General features: G+C 42.9%; 1 protein-coding gene and 1 long non-coding RNA gene across 10 annotated transcripts in view; one reads left to right on the forward strand and one right to left on the reverse strand.

The window, feature by feature from the left end:
• LOC133506930 (uncharacterized) overlaps nt 1–9,694 on the forward strand; it is a 41,572-nt gene extending 31,878 nt beyond the window's left edge. Inside the window, exon 5 of the long non-coding RNA XR_009796647.1 lies at nt 9,568–9,694. This is a non-coding gene — a long non-coding RNA (uncharacterized LOC133506930). The remainder of the gene's footprint in view (nt 1–9,567) is intronic.
• Nucleotides 1–17,918, reverse strand: part of LOC133506929 (calcium-dependent secretion activator 1) — a 231,611-nt gene that overhangs the window by 165,626 nt on the left and 48,067 nt on the right. For all 9 annotated transcript variants that reach the window (XM_061831312.1, XM_061831313.1, XM_061831310.1 and 6 more), the window contains 2 exons: nt 10,200–10,308; nt 9,142–9,354 (listed from right to left, as the gene is read on the reverse strand). In XM_061831312.1, coding sequence (XP_061687296.1) covers nt 9,142–9,354; nt 10,200–10,308 — 322 coding nt within the window. The remainder of the gene's footprint in view (nt 1–9,141; nt 9,355–10,199; nt 10,309–17,918) is intronic.

Here is a 17,918-nt window from a genome sequence, read left to right on the forward strand (position 1 = left end):
AATAATCCTTTCAAACAATGGATTGAAAAACATTGGGTTGACAAACCGACTGGCAGCCTGTAACAATATGTTAACCAAGCACTACACGTAGAAAGAGTGCTACAAAATAAGAAAAAGAAAATTGACACCTTTCTGACAGAGAAAGGAGAAATTTATGGAGCTTTATGCGAAACATTTAATAATTGTGGCCGCAGATGAGGAAGAGAGCAGCCATCTCCCCATCAAAAATGTCACAAGTAATGCTCCCAAAATGCAACTTTTCAATTTGTCCCATACGTTTTTTTGGGAAGAGATGGCTTGCTGAAACGAGGACTGCGCTTAATTCCCTCTCTGACAGGAAAAATAGAAGTAAAAAGAAAAAAAAGGAATTACTTGGAGGACAGTTAAATATCTTACAAAATAGGAATCCAGCGCTCTATTATTACATCTTGCATATTCCAAACAAATCTCCCACAAGAACAGGAGATTTCTTGCTGCAAACAGCTCAAGACGTGATTGAACAACCACAAACTGACGTAGGAAGTGACTCATTGCATGTGACAATGTAGTATAAGATCAACTTATAACAGCCCACACCAGAGAAAATCATGATTATCTGTACTCAGATGGTATATCAGTCGTGGAGACAGGAACAAGACTGACTGACCAACTAAATTCACTACACAAGGAATGGACACCACCACACCCGTCATTACAACAGGAGTGGGAGAGTTTGGGACAATTTGTTTTGGTAGTATAAAATGTTCCTGATTGGACAGAAAAAGAACCAGATTTGGATTGGGACGACTGAACTATACACACAATATATTATTGGACAGTCTTAAACAATCTGAGACCAGATGCTGCTGTATTCACGGTAGTATCACAATCTACACAGACAATACTGGAAAAATAGAGGAATAGCGACAACTACAGGGAACACAGTGACATATGCAGAGCTACGACAAAATTTGCTTATAGCAGTTCAATTACCAAAAGAAATAGCCATATGTAAATGTGCAGTACACACATCAAATACAGACAAAGAATCATTAGGAAATGGATTTACAGATAAAACAGCAAAAGAAGCAGCAAAACCTTTATGGGATTAGCTGACCATGTAACAAATGAAGACATACTTTGAGATGATGTGTTAAAACAAAATGCAACAACAAAGCTTACCAGCAGAACTAAAATGTGGAAAAAAATAAGGTATTACATTACAAAATGGGAATTATGTCAGCACAGATACAAAAAAATTCTACCAAAAACATTTTTTAAGTGGGCGGCAATCTTGAGCCATGGGAAGTCTCAGGTCTCAACAGGAGGAATGGTAGCCCTGGTACAACGGCATTACATGATCCATGGATTTAACTTGTATGCAAAAAAAAAAAAAAACCACTTCTTTTGTAGGGCTTGTTTGATCTGTGTGCGACATAATCCACAAGGGAATGTGCATCCAAAACGTGGTCAGTTTCCTCAAGCTGCACATCCATTCATCCCTCCATCCACTTTCTTAGCCGCTTATCCTCACAAGGGTCGCGCAGAGGGCTGTAGCCTATCCCAGCTGTCAACGGGCAGGAGGCAAGGTACACCCTGACCTGGTTGCCAGCCAATTGCAGGTCACATGGAGACAAACAGCCGCACTCACAATCACGTGTAGGGGCAATTTGGACACAATGATAGATTTAGTCTAACTATACATACATTACAAGCACGTAAGTGTCTCATTCCATTCAAAACACTGTTTGGGAGACCATACAAATTACCAATAATTACCGCACAATGAGAGATAGACGAATGATGAAGGGGAAAAAAAAAAAACACACAAGATTGTGTGTTTGCACAGATCCAGAGATAATACCAATGCTATTAATTGATAACGAATGCAAAAAAAAAAAAAAAAGTTGGGGGATTCTGTGTATCCATTAACTTCTTTTGAAAAACTAAAAAAAACATTGTTTTCCAATGGCATGTCACTAGGAAATTTCACATGCATCAATTTGATAGGACTAGAAACAAATTGGATAATTTTATCAACATTGATGTGTGAAGCCATTTTTGTGCCACTGTCATGGTGGTGCGGCAGTAACTGTCTTTTTGATTTTTTTTTTTTACACCGGATGCCTTTCCTGATGCAACACTTCCGCATTTATTCGGCGAGAGAGCTGAAGCCAATCCCAGCTAACTTCGGGCAGCGGCAGACTACACACCGAACTGGTCGCCAGACAGTCGCAGTGCAGATGTCGACACCATCACTGAGCGGGAATCGATCCCACGCTTCCTTCACTCGAAATGTCCCTCTGACCACTGCTATTGCCCCAACAAATTCAAAATTGGCAGAAATATATCCACTATTGGCACAACAGGGTAATGACAGTGATATTGTCCACGATGATGATGTTATGACTTCTCTTCCAGACCTGTTCTCTGATCCGGAAGATTACAAGTAATTAGTGCTATATTTTCCTCCGAGTGTAAACCGAAAGGGTGATCAATTAGATGATTTAAGGATTTGAGCAAATGTAGGATAAACAGGAGGTTAATGTAGAAATAATTCTAAATAGTATTAAGTAACTGCTTCTGACTGCAATGAAGAAATGCCTTGCTCTGCTCCAATTCAGTTACTGTTTCTGCCTGCAATGAAGAAATGCTTTGCTCTGCTCCAATTCAGTTACTGTTTCTGCCTGCAATGAAGAAATGCTTTGCTCTGCTCCAATTCAGTTACTGTCTCTGCCTGCAATGAAGAATGCTTTGCTCTGCTCTGGTAAACGTGGTAGCAAATGTAGGATAAACAGGGGGGAAATGTAGGAATAATTGTGATTATAATTATAATACATTTGCTTCCAATAAAGAAATGCTTTTGCTCTGCCCTAGATAACGTGGCAGCCTCCTAGCAGGAGATAGTAAGAACAAAAACATCTAATCATCAGAACTGTTAGAACTGCTGCCTGTTAAAGAAATGACCACACATGTATTCAGCAATCTTCCACACATGCACACACGCATGAACAAACATTTACACCTTGTTTCAAACTGTTTTGCTTGTCGTCTCCTTTTTGTAACATCCATGTAAATAAGGGGCGTCTCAAAACTAAATAAATAGAGGTGCCGAGGAGAGGATAATCAGAGAGTGCAGTGAATTGTACGAGATAGTTCCTCTCCTCTCTCCTCGCGAGACTTGAACTGGTGTCTTTGCTTCCTTTTTTGTCCTGTTTAATGAATGTCTGATTGGTGAACCTGACATATGGCAACTGATTATACTATTAGTATTACTAGATCTACATCTAAGATAGTGAGCAATGTGGTCGAGTGTAATGGTACAATGCGACGTAACAATTTTGAGACTCAAACGTTAATAATAATTACTATAGATCAACTTCTTTAACATGTTTTGCTGTACAGTGTAGAAATTCTAGGATATATTTTCGTTTATATACTATATCTATACTATAATATGTATAATGTGGGGAAAAGGACAATTTTAGATGCCTTTTTACTGAATAGTTCACTTAATTCATTTGTCTTGTGATAAGATGGCATATTTTAAGCATATTTTGATGACAAATGTGCCATCCAGTGATAAGGGGTTGGGGGGGCAAAAAAATCTGGGCTTGGCCCTTGGGGAACTTTTTTTTTTTGGGCAGGACTTAGAAATTTTACTTTCAATTTTTGTCTGAATTTTTTTTTTACAGATATCGCCAGAATGCACCGCAGCCATCCATTTTTTCAAAAATTTCGGACTCCCCTAGTGCTGGCATTTGTATTTTTGTGAATTTTCACAAAAGTCCACTCGCATCTCTAATATATCCATCCATCCATTGCCACTTATCCTCACAAGGTGCGTGGGGAGTGCTGAAACCTATCCCAGCTGGCAATGGGTAGGAGGCGGGGTACACCCTGAACTGGTTGCCAGGCAATCGCAGGGAGCATCGAGACAAACAGCCACATTCACAATCACACCTAGGGGTAATTTAGACTGTCTAATTAATGTTGCATGTTTTTGGAATGTGGGAGGAAACCGGAGTGCCCGGAGAAAACCCACGCAGGCACGGGGGAGAACATGCAAACTCCACAGAGGCTGGTCCGGGATTGAACCCGGGACCTTAGAACTGTGAGGCCAATGCTGAACCACCGTACCTATACACACAAAATATATTTCTTTGGGCCCGTGGCAAAGAAAATACTGGAAAAAATAGATCTTGAGAAGCACTTGCACGTGTGCAAGCTCACACTATGATTGCCTGTGTGGCTTGTCTCGGCACCGCCCGTGCGCATTTGGCATCGCTCTACTTGATTCGGCGACATAATCAACATGGGTTCAGATTTGTTCGGGTAATCGGACTCTGAGAATTGGGTTAAAAACCAAGGCATTTTTTTATGCCGAGTATTTGGCCGAAGTCCAGAGTAAGTATTTGAACACCCAACTACATTGCAGGTTCTCCCACTTAAAAATCATGGAGGGGTCTGAAATTTTCATCGTAGGTGCATGTCCACTGTGAGAGAAATAACCCAAAAAGAAAAATCCAGAAATCACAATGTATAATTTTTTAACGATTTGTGTAATACAGCTTTAAATAAGTATTTGAAGTGCTGGGAAAACCAATGTTAATATTTGGTACAGTAGCCTTTGTTTGCAATTACAAAGGTCAAATGTTTCCTAGTTGTTGACCAAGTTTGCACACACTGCAGGAGGGATTTAGGCCCACTCCTCCATACAGATCTTCTCTAGATCAGACAGGTTTCTGGGCTGTCGCTGAGAGATGCGGAGTTTCAGCTCCCTCCAAAGATTTTCTATTGGGTTTAGGTCTGGAGACTGGCTAGTCCATGCCAGAACCTTGGTATGCTTTTTACGGAGCCACTCCTTGGTTTTCCTCCCTGTGTTCTTTGGGTCATTGTCATGTTGAAAGACGTAGCCACGACCCATCTTCAATGCTCTGACAAAGGGAAAGAAGTTGTTCCCCAAAATCTCACAATTACATGGCCGCGGTCATCCTCTCCTTAATACAGCGCACTTGTGCTGTCCCACGTGCAGAAAAACACCCCCAAAGCATGATTCTACCACCACCATGCTTTACAGTAGAGATGGTGTTCTTGGGATGGAACTCATCATTCATCTTCCACCAAACACTGTTAGTGGAATTATGACCAAAAAGTTCCTTTTTGGTCTCATCTGACCACAAAACTTTCTCCCATGACTCCCCTCTATCATCCAAATGCTCATTGGCAAACTTAAGATGGGCCTTGACATGTACTGGTTTAAACAGGGGAACCTTCCGTGCCATGCATAATTTCAAACCATGGACCTAACCGAGCTTAATTTGGACGGCGGTGGAGAAACAATGAGTTTAGAAGGAGGAAACATGACCGGCGGAGCCATAGCACCCGCCCGGGTGGACAACGCACCACAGCAGCCGATAATTGCCGCCGGACTGAGCGCTACCTTCAACATCCAGCTGCCGGAGCCCTTCGACTTTTCAAAGCTGGAGGAATGGGAGAAATGGATCCGGAGATTTGAAAGAGTTCGCCTGGCGAGTAACCTCCAAGTGAGCTCCGAGGAGAGCCAAATAAATACATTGATTTATTGCATGGGAGACGAGGCAGATGACATTTTGCTTGGTTTAAACCTGTTGAACCACCAAAGACACACATACCAAGGAGTGAGAGGAGGATTCCAGAAGTTTTTTGTTTTGAAGAAAAACACCATTTATGAGTGCGGCAAGTTCAACATGCGCTATCAGAGAGAAGGAGAAAGTATGGATTCGTTCGTCACTCCACTTTATGCCTTGGCAGAGCATTGTAACTACGGGGTGTTGCACTAGGAACTGATCAGAGAAAGAAATGTGGTCGGCATGCTGGACAAGGGGTTGTCTGAACGCCTGCAGTTGGATGCAGATCTAACTTTGGATAAACCCATATGAATGGCACAGCAGAGTGAGGAGGTGAAGAAACAGCAGTCTTGTCTGTGTGGGGAAAACAGTTCCCAGGCAAGTAATACAAGATCTATTGACAGAGTGTTCAACAGCACCTCCAGGTAAGTTAAACACAAACCTCACTATGCAAACAACCAAACAAATAAGTCACACAGTGCTCAGCAACAAAACAACGCAAGAGGCGCGCAGTCATGGTGTCAAAAATGTGGCAGCTCTCCTTCTCATCGCATTCGTGACTGTCCTGTTAATGATAAGAAGTGTCATGCATGTAGAAGGAGGGGACATTAGACGTGTGTGCAAGTCCAAATCTGTGCAAGAGGTTGACGAGGAGCAGGTTAAGGAGGAAGTGTTCCTTGGCAGTGTCACGACAGATGGAGACCCTTGGATCGTCAAAATTGACATTAATACACGCAGTGTCAAGTTCAAAATTGAGACAGGTGCCGATGTCACAGTCTAGCTGCACACAGAATATACAGTGACAATCCACCCACACTCAAGAAGGCAACAAATTCACTGCTTGGACCAGGAAGTAGTCCGCTTGAGGTGGTGGGCGTCGCCAGGCTGCTGCTGAGGAAAGGTAAGAGGAAAGAGGTGGAGAACGTTTACGTTGCTCGCCATGTGCATACTGCCTTGCTGGGAAGATCTGTGAGCTGTATGCTGGCGCTGCTGGCACGCTTAGAAAATGTCACTGTGGAGGCATTAAAGGAGAATTACCCAAAATGATGCACCTGGCTTGGAGAAGTATGTCAGCCTTACGCTATCAAGCTGAAACTGGGAGCTGTAAAATTCTCTTTAAAAACACCAAGAATGATTCCATTGCCGCTGATGGACAAAGTCAAGCAAGAACTGTCCTGCATGGAACAACTCTGAGTTATTTGTAGAATTAAGGAGCCTACGGAATGGTGAGTGGGAATCGTGGTAGTCAGCGAAACTTACAACTTTCATTTTGCCCTTTGGGTGCAATTACGTCAATAGGCTGCCTTTTGGAATTGCTTCAGCCCCAGAACACTTTCAGAACCGCATGGTGATGGAGGTCACTGACAGGCTTGAGGATGTTGTCTGCCACATGGACTATGTTCTGGTGTGGGGCCGGTCGCAGGAAGAGCATGAGATCCACTTACATGCAACACTGGAAAAGATTCAGCGAGCGGACCAGTGGTTTACATGTCTCGGGCTCTCACACCTTCAGAGCTTAGATATGCGCAAGTGGAGAAGGAAGCTCTGGGACTGACGTGGGCTTGTAGAAGGTTTTGCAACTTCCCCTCCTAAGTCTCCTGGGTACACAACCATTGGATGCTCTACTTCCTCGGATCCAACGCTTCAAGATGCGACTCATGGGCTATTCTTACTCCATCACTCATGTGCCAGGGTAGTGCCTGTGGACAGCTGACACACTGTCATGAGCTGTTCGAAGATACCAACATCTATGTGGACATGGTGATGGAGCACCTGCCGGCGAGCATCGACTACCTGGAAGAGCTGTGGGAGCAGCAGAGGAGCGACAGTGTGTGTGCACGTGTGATGTAGCTGTGCGCAGATGGCTGGCCTCTCAACAGGCCCAAAGAGCCAGGACTCAAGGTATATTGGGCAGAGCAGGCATTCCTCACAGTCTAGAATGGTGTCTTGCTGAAGGGACAGAGACTTGTCATTCCCTCAGCCATGAGAAATAATGTCCTTGCCAAATTACACGAAGGTCACCAAGGTGTGATGAAATGCAGACCGAGGTCACAATAGTCAGTGTGATGGCCTGTGCTGTGCCAGCAACTGAATGAGTTGGTTCTGAATTGCCGAACATGTTGCAAGGAGAGTGAAAACCACAAAGAGCCAATGATGCCAGGCTGACCATGGGAGAAGCTGGGAGCGGATTTGTTTGTTCTCGGGAGTAAGACCTAACTGCTGGTTGTGGACTATATGTCAAGGTATGTGTAAATAGCTCTACTGACATCCACAAGGTCAAATGATGTGATCCACCATCTTAAATCAATCTATGCATGTAACGGGATAACAGACATTCCCGTTTCGGATGGGGGGCCACAGTTTTCAGGAGTGGCTTTCTCAGAGTTTGCAAAGTCCTATGGGTCCCGGGATGTCATCAGCAGCCCAAGATACCCACAAGGCAATGCAGAGGCTGAACGAGCGGTTCAGACCGTGAATGGTCTCTTGAAGAAAGTAGACGACCCTTACCTGGCCTTACTCGCTTACAGAAATACCCCTTTCGAGAATGGGTATAGTCCAGCTCAGCTTCTCATGGCAAGGAGGCTTTGGATGACAGTGCCCGTCCTTCCCGCCTTGATGAGTCCAGCTATTCCAAATCTTGAAGCTGTTCGGTTGAAGGAAAGTGAGAAGCGAGTGAAAGATGCGCAATGCTATAACCAGCTGCATAGTGCACGGAACCTCACGGCACTGGAGCCATGCCAGGAGGTGTGGATCAAGGATCAAGAAACAACAGGGGCCATCATCAGTAGTCACTCCACCCCACGTTCGTATCTACTGCATGGACCCCACGGAACCATGAGATGGAACCGTTGTCATCTCACGTCCATGAGAGCCTCGCCAGAACAATGTTGCCCCACTCCGGTGGAGCCTTCCCAGAGGGGCAGTTCAGATCTACTGACAGAGGAACCACCGTCGCAGAACCTTCCAGAGCCACAATCTACTCCTACTCTCAGAACTAGGTCTCGGAGGGCTGTAAGGATGCCAGGTTGGATTTATGATTTTGTTTAGAGAGAGAGACAATGCAGGAACTCACAAAAAAAATGTTGAATTGTGATGTGATTCATCCTATGTTTTTTGTAATGTACGTAAATGTTTAGTTAGCTACAGTATTGTTTGAGTTATTGACTCACGTCTATGTTATTTAATAACACGACAGTCATGTTTAGTATCTTCTATTTTCTAATGCTTGCTCCAACAGTGGACCTTTTTTCACCAAGCTACTTGGCAATTTTTCTGTAGCTCTTTCCAGCCATCTGGAGTTGTACAAATTTGTCTCTGGTGTCTTTGGACAGCTCTTTGGTCTTGGCCATGTTACAAGTTTGAATCTTACTGATTGTATGGGGTGGACTTTATCCAGCTAACGACCTCACACAGGTGCATCTGATTCAGGATAATACATGGAGTGTAGGTGGACTTTTAAAGGCGCACTAACAGGTCTTTCAGGGTCAGAATTCTAGCTAGAGAGAGAGAGAGAGAGAGAGAGAGAGAGAGAGAGAGAGAGAGAGACACTTACAGAACTGAGATATTGGTGCATCAAGCTGTGGTGTTGTACCCCCTCGAGAGTTCAGTTTTTGGACCTGGGTGGGGGGAATTGGCTTGTGAGACTGCCCGGTCGCTCGGTACATTGCCTGTACCCATAGAATCCGGTCCTGCTCATCGTCACTGGCATAGATTACAGTGTCGCCCTCTTTCACAGCATTAAAGAAAGTCCGACCACCATCATGGCCTGGAGGACACATATATTATTGGTTAAGTGTGTTAAAGTATCAAAGTGTGAAGTACTTCTGTACATGTGGAAAATACACAAAATAACAAAAGATAATTGAAGAGAAGCACTCTGCTCAGAACATGTTGTTTAATGTTCACCACATTTATATCAATATTTGCTTTTGTAGTTTTTGCTAATAATATATTCATATCCATCCATCCATTTTCCTAGCCACTTATCCTCACAAGGGTCACGGACGTGCTGGAGACTATCCCAGCTGTCAACCTGCAGGAGGCAGGGTATACACTGAACTGGTTGCCAGCCAATCACAGGGCACATGGAGACAGACAACGGTCACACTCAAAATCACAAGTAAGGGCAATTTAGAGTCACCTGTTAATGCATACTTTTAGGATGTGGGAGGAAACCAGAGTGGCTGTAGAAAACCCACGCAGGCATGGGGAGAACATGCCAAGTCCACACAGGTGCGGCCAGGATTTTAATCCCGCTCCTCAGAACTGTGAGGCGAACGCTCTACAGCTGCACCACCGTGTTGCCTATATTCTTTTATTATTAGACTGTAGATTGTGCTCAGAACTCAAGTCTCACTGTCACACCAATCCTCTATCAGCTATTTTAGTCATCTATTATACTGGGTGATCCATTTTCATCATTTCCACCTATACGTACATGCAAAAGCACAGTAGCCATTAATCTTTAGCTAATATATACATTTGTGCCATTTGTGTGAATATCTCCAGTCTTGTCACCATCTTATGTTCTGGTGTATGTGTGAGTTGTAGGTTTAATCATAGAAAGAATAAATTCACAGATGTTAATATTTTTGTTTCACTGTGTGTCACCTGGTTGAGGGTCAGTGTAGTCCACAGTGTAGCCATCCAGTTGGAGCAACTCTACTGGCTCTGCCTTCTTTTCTCTGTAGCTGCACATCGCAAATGTGTACTGACTCACCTGCAGTGAGGGGAAAAAAGAGGACACTGATTAGCGTCTACTCATTGAATGAAAGGGCAAATGCCTAGATACCCCTTTATGATTTTTTTTCTTAGAAAGGTTATTAAGGGGGAAGGGGGGAACACAGAATAGTTCTTCAACTTAAAAAAGTAATGATAATGATAGATATAATGTATTACAGCCGTGCCAAAAAATATTGGAATTTGACGATTGATTTTATACTGTATACATATTAGTCTAAAAATAATGTCTCTCTCACTATTGTGGCATTTATTTAGAAAACAAATGGTGCAAACCTAATTGTCCTAAAACAAGAAATGCTTAATCTAATTTGATGTTCATCAACAAAATTTAAAGCATCAAGTGTTTTTTTAAAGACGTATGTACAGAATATATATTATATTGTATTCATTAATTCATTTTATATACTTCTTGTCCTCACTAGGGTTGTGTGCATGATGGAGCCTATTCCAGCTATCTTCGGGCAAGAGGCGCAGTACACCCAGAACTGGCTGCTAGCCGATTCTGGGGCACATAAAGACATACAACCATTCACACTCACATTAATACCTACGGGCAATTTCGAGTATTCAATTAACTTACCATGCATGATTTTAGGATGTGGGACAAAATTGGAGTAACGGAGAAGACTCACACAGGCACGGGGAGAACATGCAAACACAGGCTCGCGTGGATTTAAACTTGGGTTGTCAGAACTGTGGGGCTAACCAGTCATCCGGCGTTCCACCTATTATATAGTATTTTCATACGAAAATAATGGTCACCGATGCTGTAGCGGTACACACGGCTGACTTTGGTGCGGGCAGCATGGGATTGATTCCTGCTCAGTGATGGTGTCAATATCTGCCCTGCGACTGACTGGCAACCAGTTCAGGGTGTAGTCTGCCTTTCGCCTGAAGTTAGCTGGGATAGGCTCCTGCTCTCCCGTGCCCCTTGTGAGGATAAGTGGCTTGGATAATGAATGGATAGATGGATGAAAATCATTGTACAGTTGAATCACAGAAAATGAACTGTATAATTATGCTGCTTAATCATGAAAGACTGTCATGGCCCTAGCGGTCCCAGCGGACTGTATGTTCGCCACTCTCCTGGCCTGAGAGGTTCTCCAGTGACTCGGGTAATATTAAGCCCTTTTTCGCCCAATGTGATCACGTCTTTGAGTTACAGTCCTCCGTCTTTCCCACTGGCCACTCCCGGATAGCCTTCGTGATCCCCCACCTGATGGGGAGGGCAGAAGCCTGGGCCACGTCACGAAGCAGGAAGCACTACACAGTTGCTCAGCCCCTACCCAGCTAATGGAAATAAAAAATTTGAACCGATTCTCCTCTGAGAATATGGGATGTCTTGGGCATAGCACAACGATTTTTTTTTTTAAGCCAGAGGGGTGTAATCCAGGGGCAGCTGGGGACATTCAGCAAACTCTTCTTTGCACACAGCTCCGCTCAAAGCTACCCACGAGGCACTGTTCGCCTTGCCAACCCCTCTCTGACACTGAAGAGGAAGATGAGCCGAGGGAAAGGATCCCCATGTTGCGACCATGCCAATATGACGGCACCACACCATGGAGGGAATTCCTGCACTCCTTCGAATGTTGTGCAGAGGCCAATCATTAGTCTGTAAAGACCATGACTACACAACTGACGTTCTGCTTAGTTAGAGCTGTGGGAGCCATCCTCCACTGCAATCCTTGCTCATCTAAGTGGGACTACCACCGCTTAGTGGACAAGCTGGAAACTGCATATGGCCCATCTTCTGACCCTGCAGCTGCAGTTGCTGTGGAACTTAGGCAAACGGTGTGTAGACCTGGAGAAGCCTTGCATACATTCCGGGATGACATTTATGTCCTATTACCGTGGCTTACGGTAATAGGACAGAGAGCGAGCAAGACTCCATAGCTGTCGAAGTGTTTATGAACGGGCTAGGAAATGCGGATGTGGTTCAGAAGCTGTTAGAAAGGCGTCCAATGACACTTGCCCAAGCCTATGAAATAGCCCGCTGCCATGAGACCACCAAAAGGGCTGCGTCATATGTCACCAAGGACATGCGGCAGGATGCCCGCCACATTGTCGAAGGTCGGTCACGTACTGCTGTCGTACAGGAGAAAGGTGATGATACTGCTCCTCCAGCTGATTCCTCCTGCGGTCCGTGTGGCCCGTTCACACCCTCAAGGTTGAACCAGAGTTCGCTGCCCCAACTGTCAAGGTTGGGACCACATCCAGAAGCAGGGTCTTTCCTCTCAACGCATCACCAGGACATCACAATTGAGGAGTACCCCTTGCAAGAGTCCTGAATCAACAGTGCTCCAACTCAATTCCTAGGACAGAGAAATGTGAATAGCTGTGCAAATCTATGAGCTGGGAGTATGTGCAGTGTTGGACAGCGGTACCCGAAGGAGTGTGCTATCTCTACATTACTACGAGGCTATCCACCCAGACATAAGGGTTCCCCTGCAGCTTTCGACTGTTGAGACCTTGATGGGTGTGGGACAGGGGGAGGTGCCTGTGCTCGGTGAAGCCCACATTCCTGTCAATCTCTGTAATCGGCAAGTTATCATTGTTTTTATAGTAGCAGATCTAACGGGCAATGAAGTATTGCTCGGGCATCCCTTCCTCACTCAAACTGAGACTCACCTTGACTTCGGCAGACACCGGACCATTCTTTTTGTTGAACATTGGCGAACAGAGGCCACCCCAAAATCACTTGCGGTGAGGATAACCAAGACTGTTGCCGTGGAACCGGGGCAAGAGTATATTGTGAAAGGCAATGTACACAAGCGTGTGGCAGCCCAAGGAGACATGATGCTGAGCTCTACCAAAGGTTTTGTTGAGAAGGACAAAGTTCTCATTGCCAGAGTCTTGGTCAACACTGGGCCGTCCAAAGTTGTCCCTCTTCGCCTTAAAAACGCTGGCAACAAGGCTGTCATGATTAAAGAAGGTGCTGGAGCCTATCCCAGCAGTCAATGGGCAAGAGGCAGGGTTCACCCTGAACTGGTTGCCAGTCAATTGCAGGGCACATAGAGACAAACAGTGGCACTCACAATCACACCGAGGGGTTATTTAGAGTGTCCAATTAATGTTGCATGTTTTTGGGATGTGGGAGGACAGCGGAGTGCCTGGAGAAAACCCGCGCAGGCACAGGGAGAACATGCAAACTCCACACAGGGAGGGCTGGGATTGAACGCGGGTCCTCAGCATTGTGAGGCCAACACTTTCCAGCAGCCCCACCGTGTTCCCGTTGTACACAATATTATCTTGTTTTCCTAGTTGAGAATGGTCAAACATTTTGCGGTACTCAAATATTTTTTGCCAAGACCAATGTGGTTATTTCGTTCAACCATGTCAACAGTGTTAAAAGTTTTCAGGAAATAAAACATGACCAACATACCTTTGCAACTTGTCTTTTGACAAAAGCTCTTCGCAGTTTTGGTACTTTCTACTGGGGGGGCTGAGCTTGTCGAAGCGTGTCCAGGTTCAGTGGTTGATCTACGTTCGCGTTTGGTGACTTTAGCAACACCGATCTGTTCAGTTGTTGCAACTGCCTCTATGGTAGGCACTGATACGAGTTTTCACATTGAAAAATATATATATATATAAATGTGTAGCATAAGACATCGAATATCATATCGAAATGTACGTGAACCTTTTTTTTAACCACCCTATGTACCTGTATACGACTATACAATGTGATTGTATTTTGTGTTTTTCATCCATACCTCAATATCATGGGCTCTATTCACTTTTTGAAAATATTTTCGGAAAAATCTGTGCATTATTTTGGAGAAATTACAGTAAACAAACAACCACTCACATTCACACCAGCAGGCAATGCAGCGTTTTCACTCAACCTACAACAAATGTTTTTGGGATGTGGGAGGAAACGGAAGCACCTGGAGAAAACTCATGCAGGCACAGAGTGAACATGTAAACTCCACATAGGGAGGTGAAGGCAAGATTTGAAACCCGGTCCTCTAGACTGTGAGACAGATGTCCTCACCAGTCATCACCATGCCACCATTTTTTTTAAACTACAAAGAAGTAGATACATTTCTAGCAATCTTATATATCTGCTATATAGTTCGTTTCTTTGTAATTTTGGTCCAATTACATGCATTGAATAGTACACTAGACCTTCTTTTGGCTTGTTGTAATGTCATGAAAATGATCATTTCTTAATCTCTTCTACTTCCAGATAACTTTCAAATCAACAGCAGCACTCAAACAGTCAACAATTAAAAAATTGATTAGTTATATTTCATTCAAGAAAAACAAACAAACAAACAAACAAATAATACAAATAAAAGGACAGTGAAAATAATGTTTTGTTTTGTGAAATTGCTTTTTGAGGCTTATTTTCCAATCTTGTCCCATGAGGGATGTTTTGTTGTTGGTATCAGTTCACCCCCCGTCCTTTTCTATTTAATATCAATAAATGCTCAAGATGTAAAATGATTTTGCACAAGGCCAGTACTGAAAAATGCATTGGATATACGGTGTTCCCTCATTATTCGCAGGGGTTACATTCCTTTTTCCCTAACCCCGCGAATGCCAAAAACTCAAGAATAATTGATGCAGTTTTAAAACGCCTATGTATTATATGTACTGTATTTTCACAACCATAATGCACACTTAGTCTTAAATTTTCTCCAAAATGGATGGAGTGCCTTACAATACGGCACATCTAATGTGTACACCAAGTTGCACAATCTGTAAAAGTTTGTTGAGTGACAATTTTTATAAACTACGACCAAACACGTTGGTTACATACATAGCACACATGTAAACTAGCATACATGTTAGCAAGCATTTATACTACCCCTTGTGCTCACAAGGCAGTGAGGAACAATTGCTGTTTTACATATTTAAGCAGAAGAAGCTTCCATGCCCCCACACAATAACACGTTTAAAAATGTAAGACTTTTAAGTGCACTTTATGGTCGTGAAAATATGGTACATTATGGAAAAAAAAAATGGGAGCAAAATCAGAGAGTATGCAGGCCCGCAAATGGGCAAGGGCATACTGTACTTTGAAATTTAACATGATGGCCATATTCTATGCTAGTAATTGGAAGTGGAGTGACACCGCTGCTACAGTTGCTGCCAGTCATACTGGCCTGTCGTCACAAATCAACAGGCCTGGCCAATAACCCTCTGTCGCCACCTCTGTTGCTGCATGTGGCAGCCCTCACTTAAACTGGACCCCCATTCTGGGAGTGGGTGTGTATGTGTGACAAGTGAGATTCCAAACGGCAACACTGATGAGACCTGAGGCAAAGTAAAGGATGAAGGGACTGTACAGCAGTTCCCTGGCCTTTAGGAAACCACAAAGGCAAATCTGAGACTAAATTACAGCCACCACAGACCACCCCAAAACACCATTCCTGTTTCCCACTGCCTTTCTCTGCAGGGTTCTGCTTCTATTGAACTCTCATCTTTCACTCAGTACAGGCAAGAGAAAAGTAAATAGACCATCATTTATCTTAATCATTGTTGAAAAAGAGAAGTGAATATCCAAGTTCATTTGTTTGTTCAATTGTGTTGTTAAGAACTTTTAAAACGCAAAATCTAAAATGCAAAGGGGACTAAAAGAAATGTTTAAAAATATGTGAAGCAATAAAAAAAATAAAAAGTCCTGCTCTCCCCCCAAAAATGTGTGGAACTAGTATACTTTTTTTTCTGTTAAACTGGTTAAATCGTTGTGATTATTTCTGGATTTGATAGAATAGAATAGAATTGAATAGAATAGAAAAACGTTGTCATTGTAAGGACAAATACAATGAAATTGGGGAGAATTATACAGCAAAATTATTATATTCTTTTATTATATATCACTATAATATGCCACTAATCATAACATCTCCCATACCCAAGTGTATTTTAGGGAAGTCTATGTAAAGAAAAAAATAATAATGATGAATATGAAGGATGAATGTCTTAACTGTAGCATCGCAAAATACGCAATAAAAGTATTTTCCTGTTTACGTTGAGTGTTCGCAAGCTAATAGCAATTGATGAAACATTTTTTAATTGAAATGTGTGTAAGAAAGAGTTTTAAGCGAAATTCTACAAAAAACAACCACACATAATTTGTGAATGATAATCATGTACTGTGTTTTCAATATAGGTAAGAAAGCATGTGGACATACGTGCCAGGACTTTCAGACCAGTGTCACGCAAAGCTTTATTTGTATCTGTAATCTGTCTGAATGATCTGAGGAGGGACACTCAACCGTGTGCTCATTAAGAGAAGTGTAGAAAGGAGGATGAGGAGGCGGAGGAGGAGGACGGGGAGGTGGAAGGACAGCAATAAATATGAAGAATCAGGACAGAATGCATAAAATCAAATGATCAACTTGTGTAATTTCAACACAGAGCTGAGGTCATTGCTGTTTTTGATTGATAATTTGTTTGTAAAAAAAAAAAAAAATTATGGAGCGTTTTGGTCACAGTAATTTTGAATTAGGAATCAAAATATCTTCTCTCACAGTTTGTAAAGATATTTAAATTATTTTCATGGCAGTTCATAGTATTTAACTTTTTTAAATTATTTATTGGTGGCATGGTGGCTCGGCTGGAAAGAGTTGGCCTCACAGGTATGAGGTCCCGGGTTAAATCCCGAACCTGCCTGTGTGGAGTTTGCATGTTCTCCCCGGTACTGCATGGGTTTTCTCCGGGCACTCCGGTTTCTTCCCACATTCCAAAAACATGCAACATTAATTGGACACACTAAATTGCCCCAAGGTGCGATTGTGAGTGCAGCTGTATGTCTCGATGTGCCCTGTGATTGGCTGGCAACCAGTTCAGGGTGTACCCTGCCTCCTGTCCGTTGACAACTGGGATAGGCTCCAGCACTCTTTATGACCCTTGTGAAGATAAGCGGCTAAGAAAATGGATGGATGGATGGATACAGTTGCAGCCCTCTTGACTCATGTCTACTAATCGATAACTTAAGAATGCTACAAAATACAGTATGTGGTTTTACTGGATATATATTTTGTACTGGTCAAAACTTAATCAAATGACTGGACACACAGTACCTGCTTATACTTGTGAATGTGGTGTGAACAATATTTTCAAATGTTTTGAATATGCCTCAGTGTAGGCACATGTGACAAATACCTGTAAAATATTTGAGGGTACAATTACAGATCAGTTGCTGAGCAGGTAGCACATTTAGTCAGTTTTTTTTTTTTTACTTTTTGACACAAGCACATATTGTAGTTTCATTATTATTATTTTTTGCCCAAAGGATGCTTTCTCAATTTAAGTATAACACATAAAAGGCTGTGTGACAACAAAATGCTAATATTGTAATATATGCATATTGTGGACAGATTCTTTATTATCTAAATGCTATTTAGTAGGTTGAGTCCCAGTTCAGGCATTCCTATGTGCAATTTGGTTGCATGAGGTTACTTCAGGCACTCTGATTTCCTCAAATTTTCCGAAAATTGGTGAATTAAGACTCAGATTGAGAATTGCTGTTTATCCTTTATAATTCCTACAATTGCCTGACGTCCACACTAAACACAGCCATGCACATGTTGAAGTGCAAATTAAATCAAAAAGCAGTTAAAAGCGCATCTCTCCCCT

The sequence above is a fragment of the Syngnathoides biaculeatus genome, chromosome 10 (assembly GCF_019802595.1).
Source record: "Syngnathoides biaculeatus isolate LvHL_M chromosome 10, ASM1980259v1, whole genome shotgun sequence".
Classification (NCBI taxonomy): domain Eukaryota; kingdom Metazoa; phylum Chordata; class Actinopteri; order Syngnathiformes; family Syngnathidae; genus Syngnathoides; species Syngnathoides biaculeatus.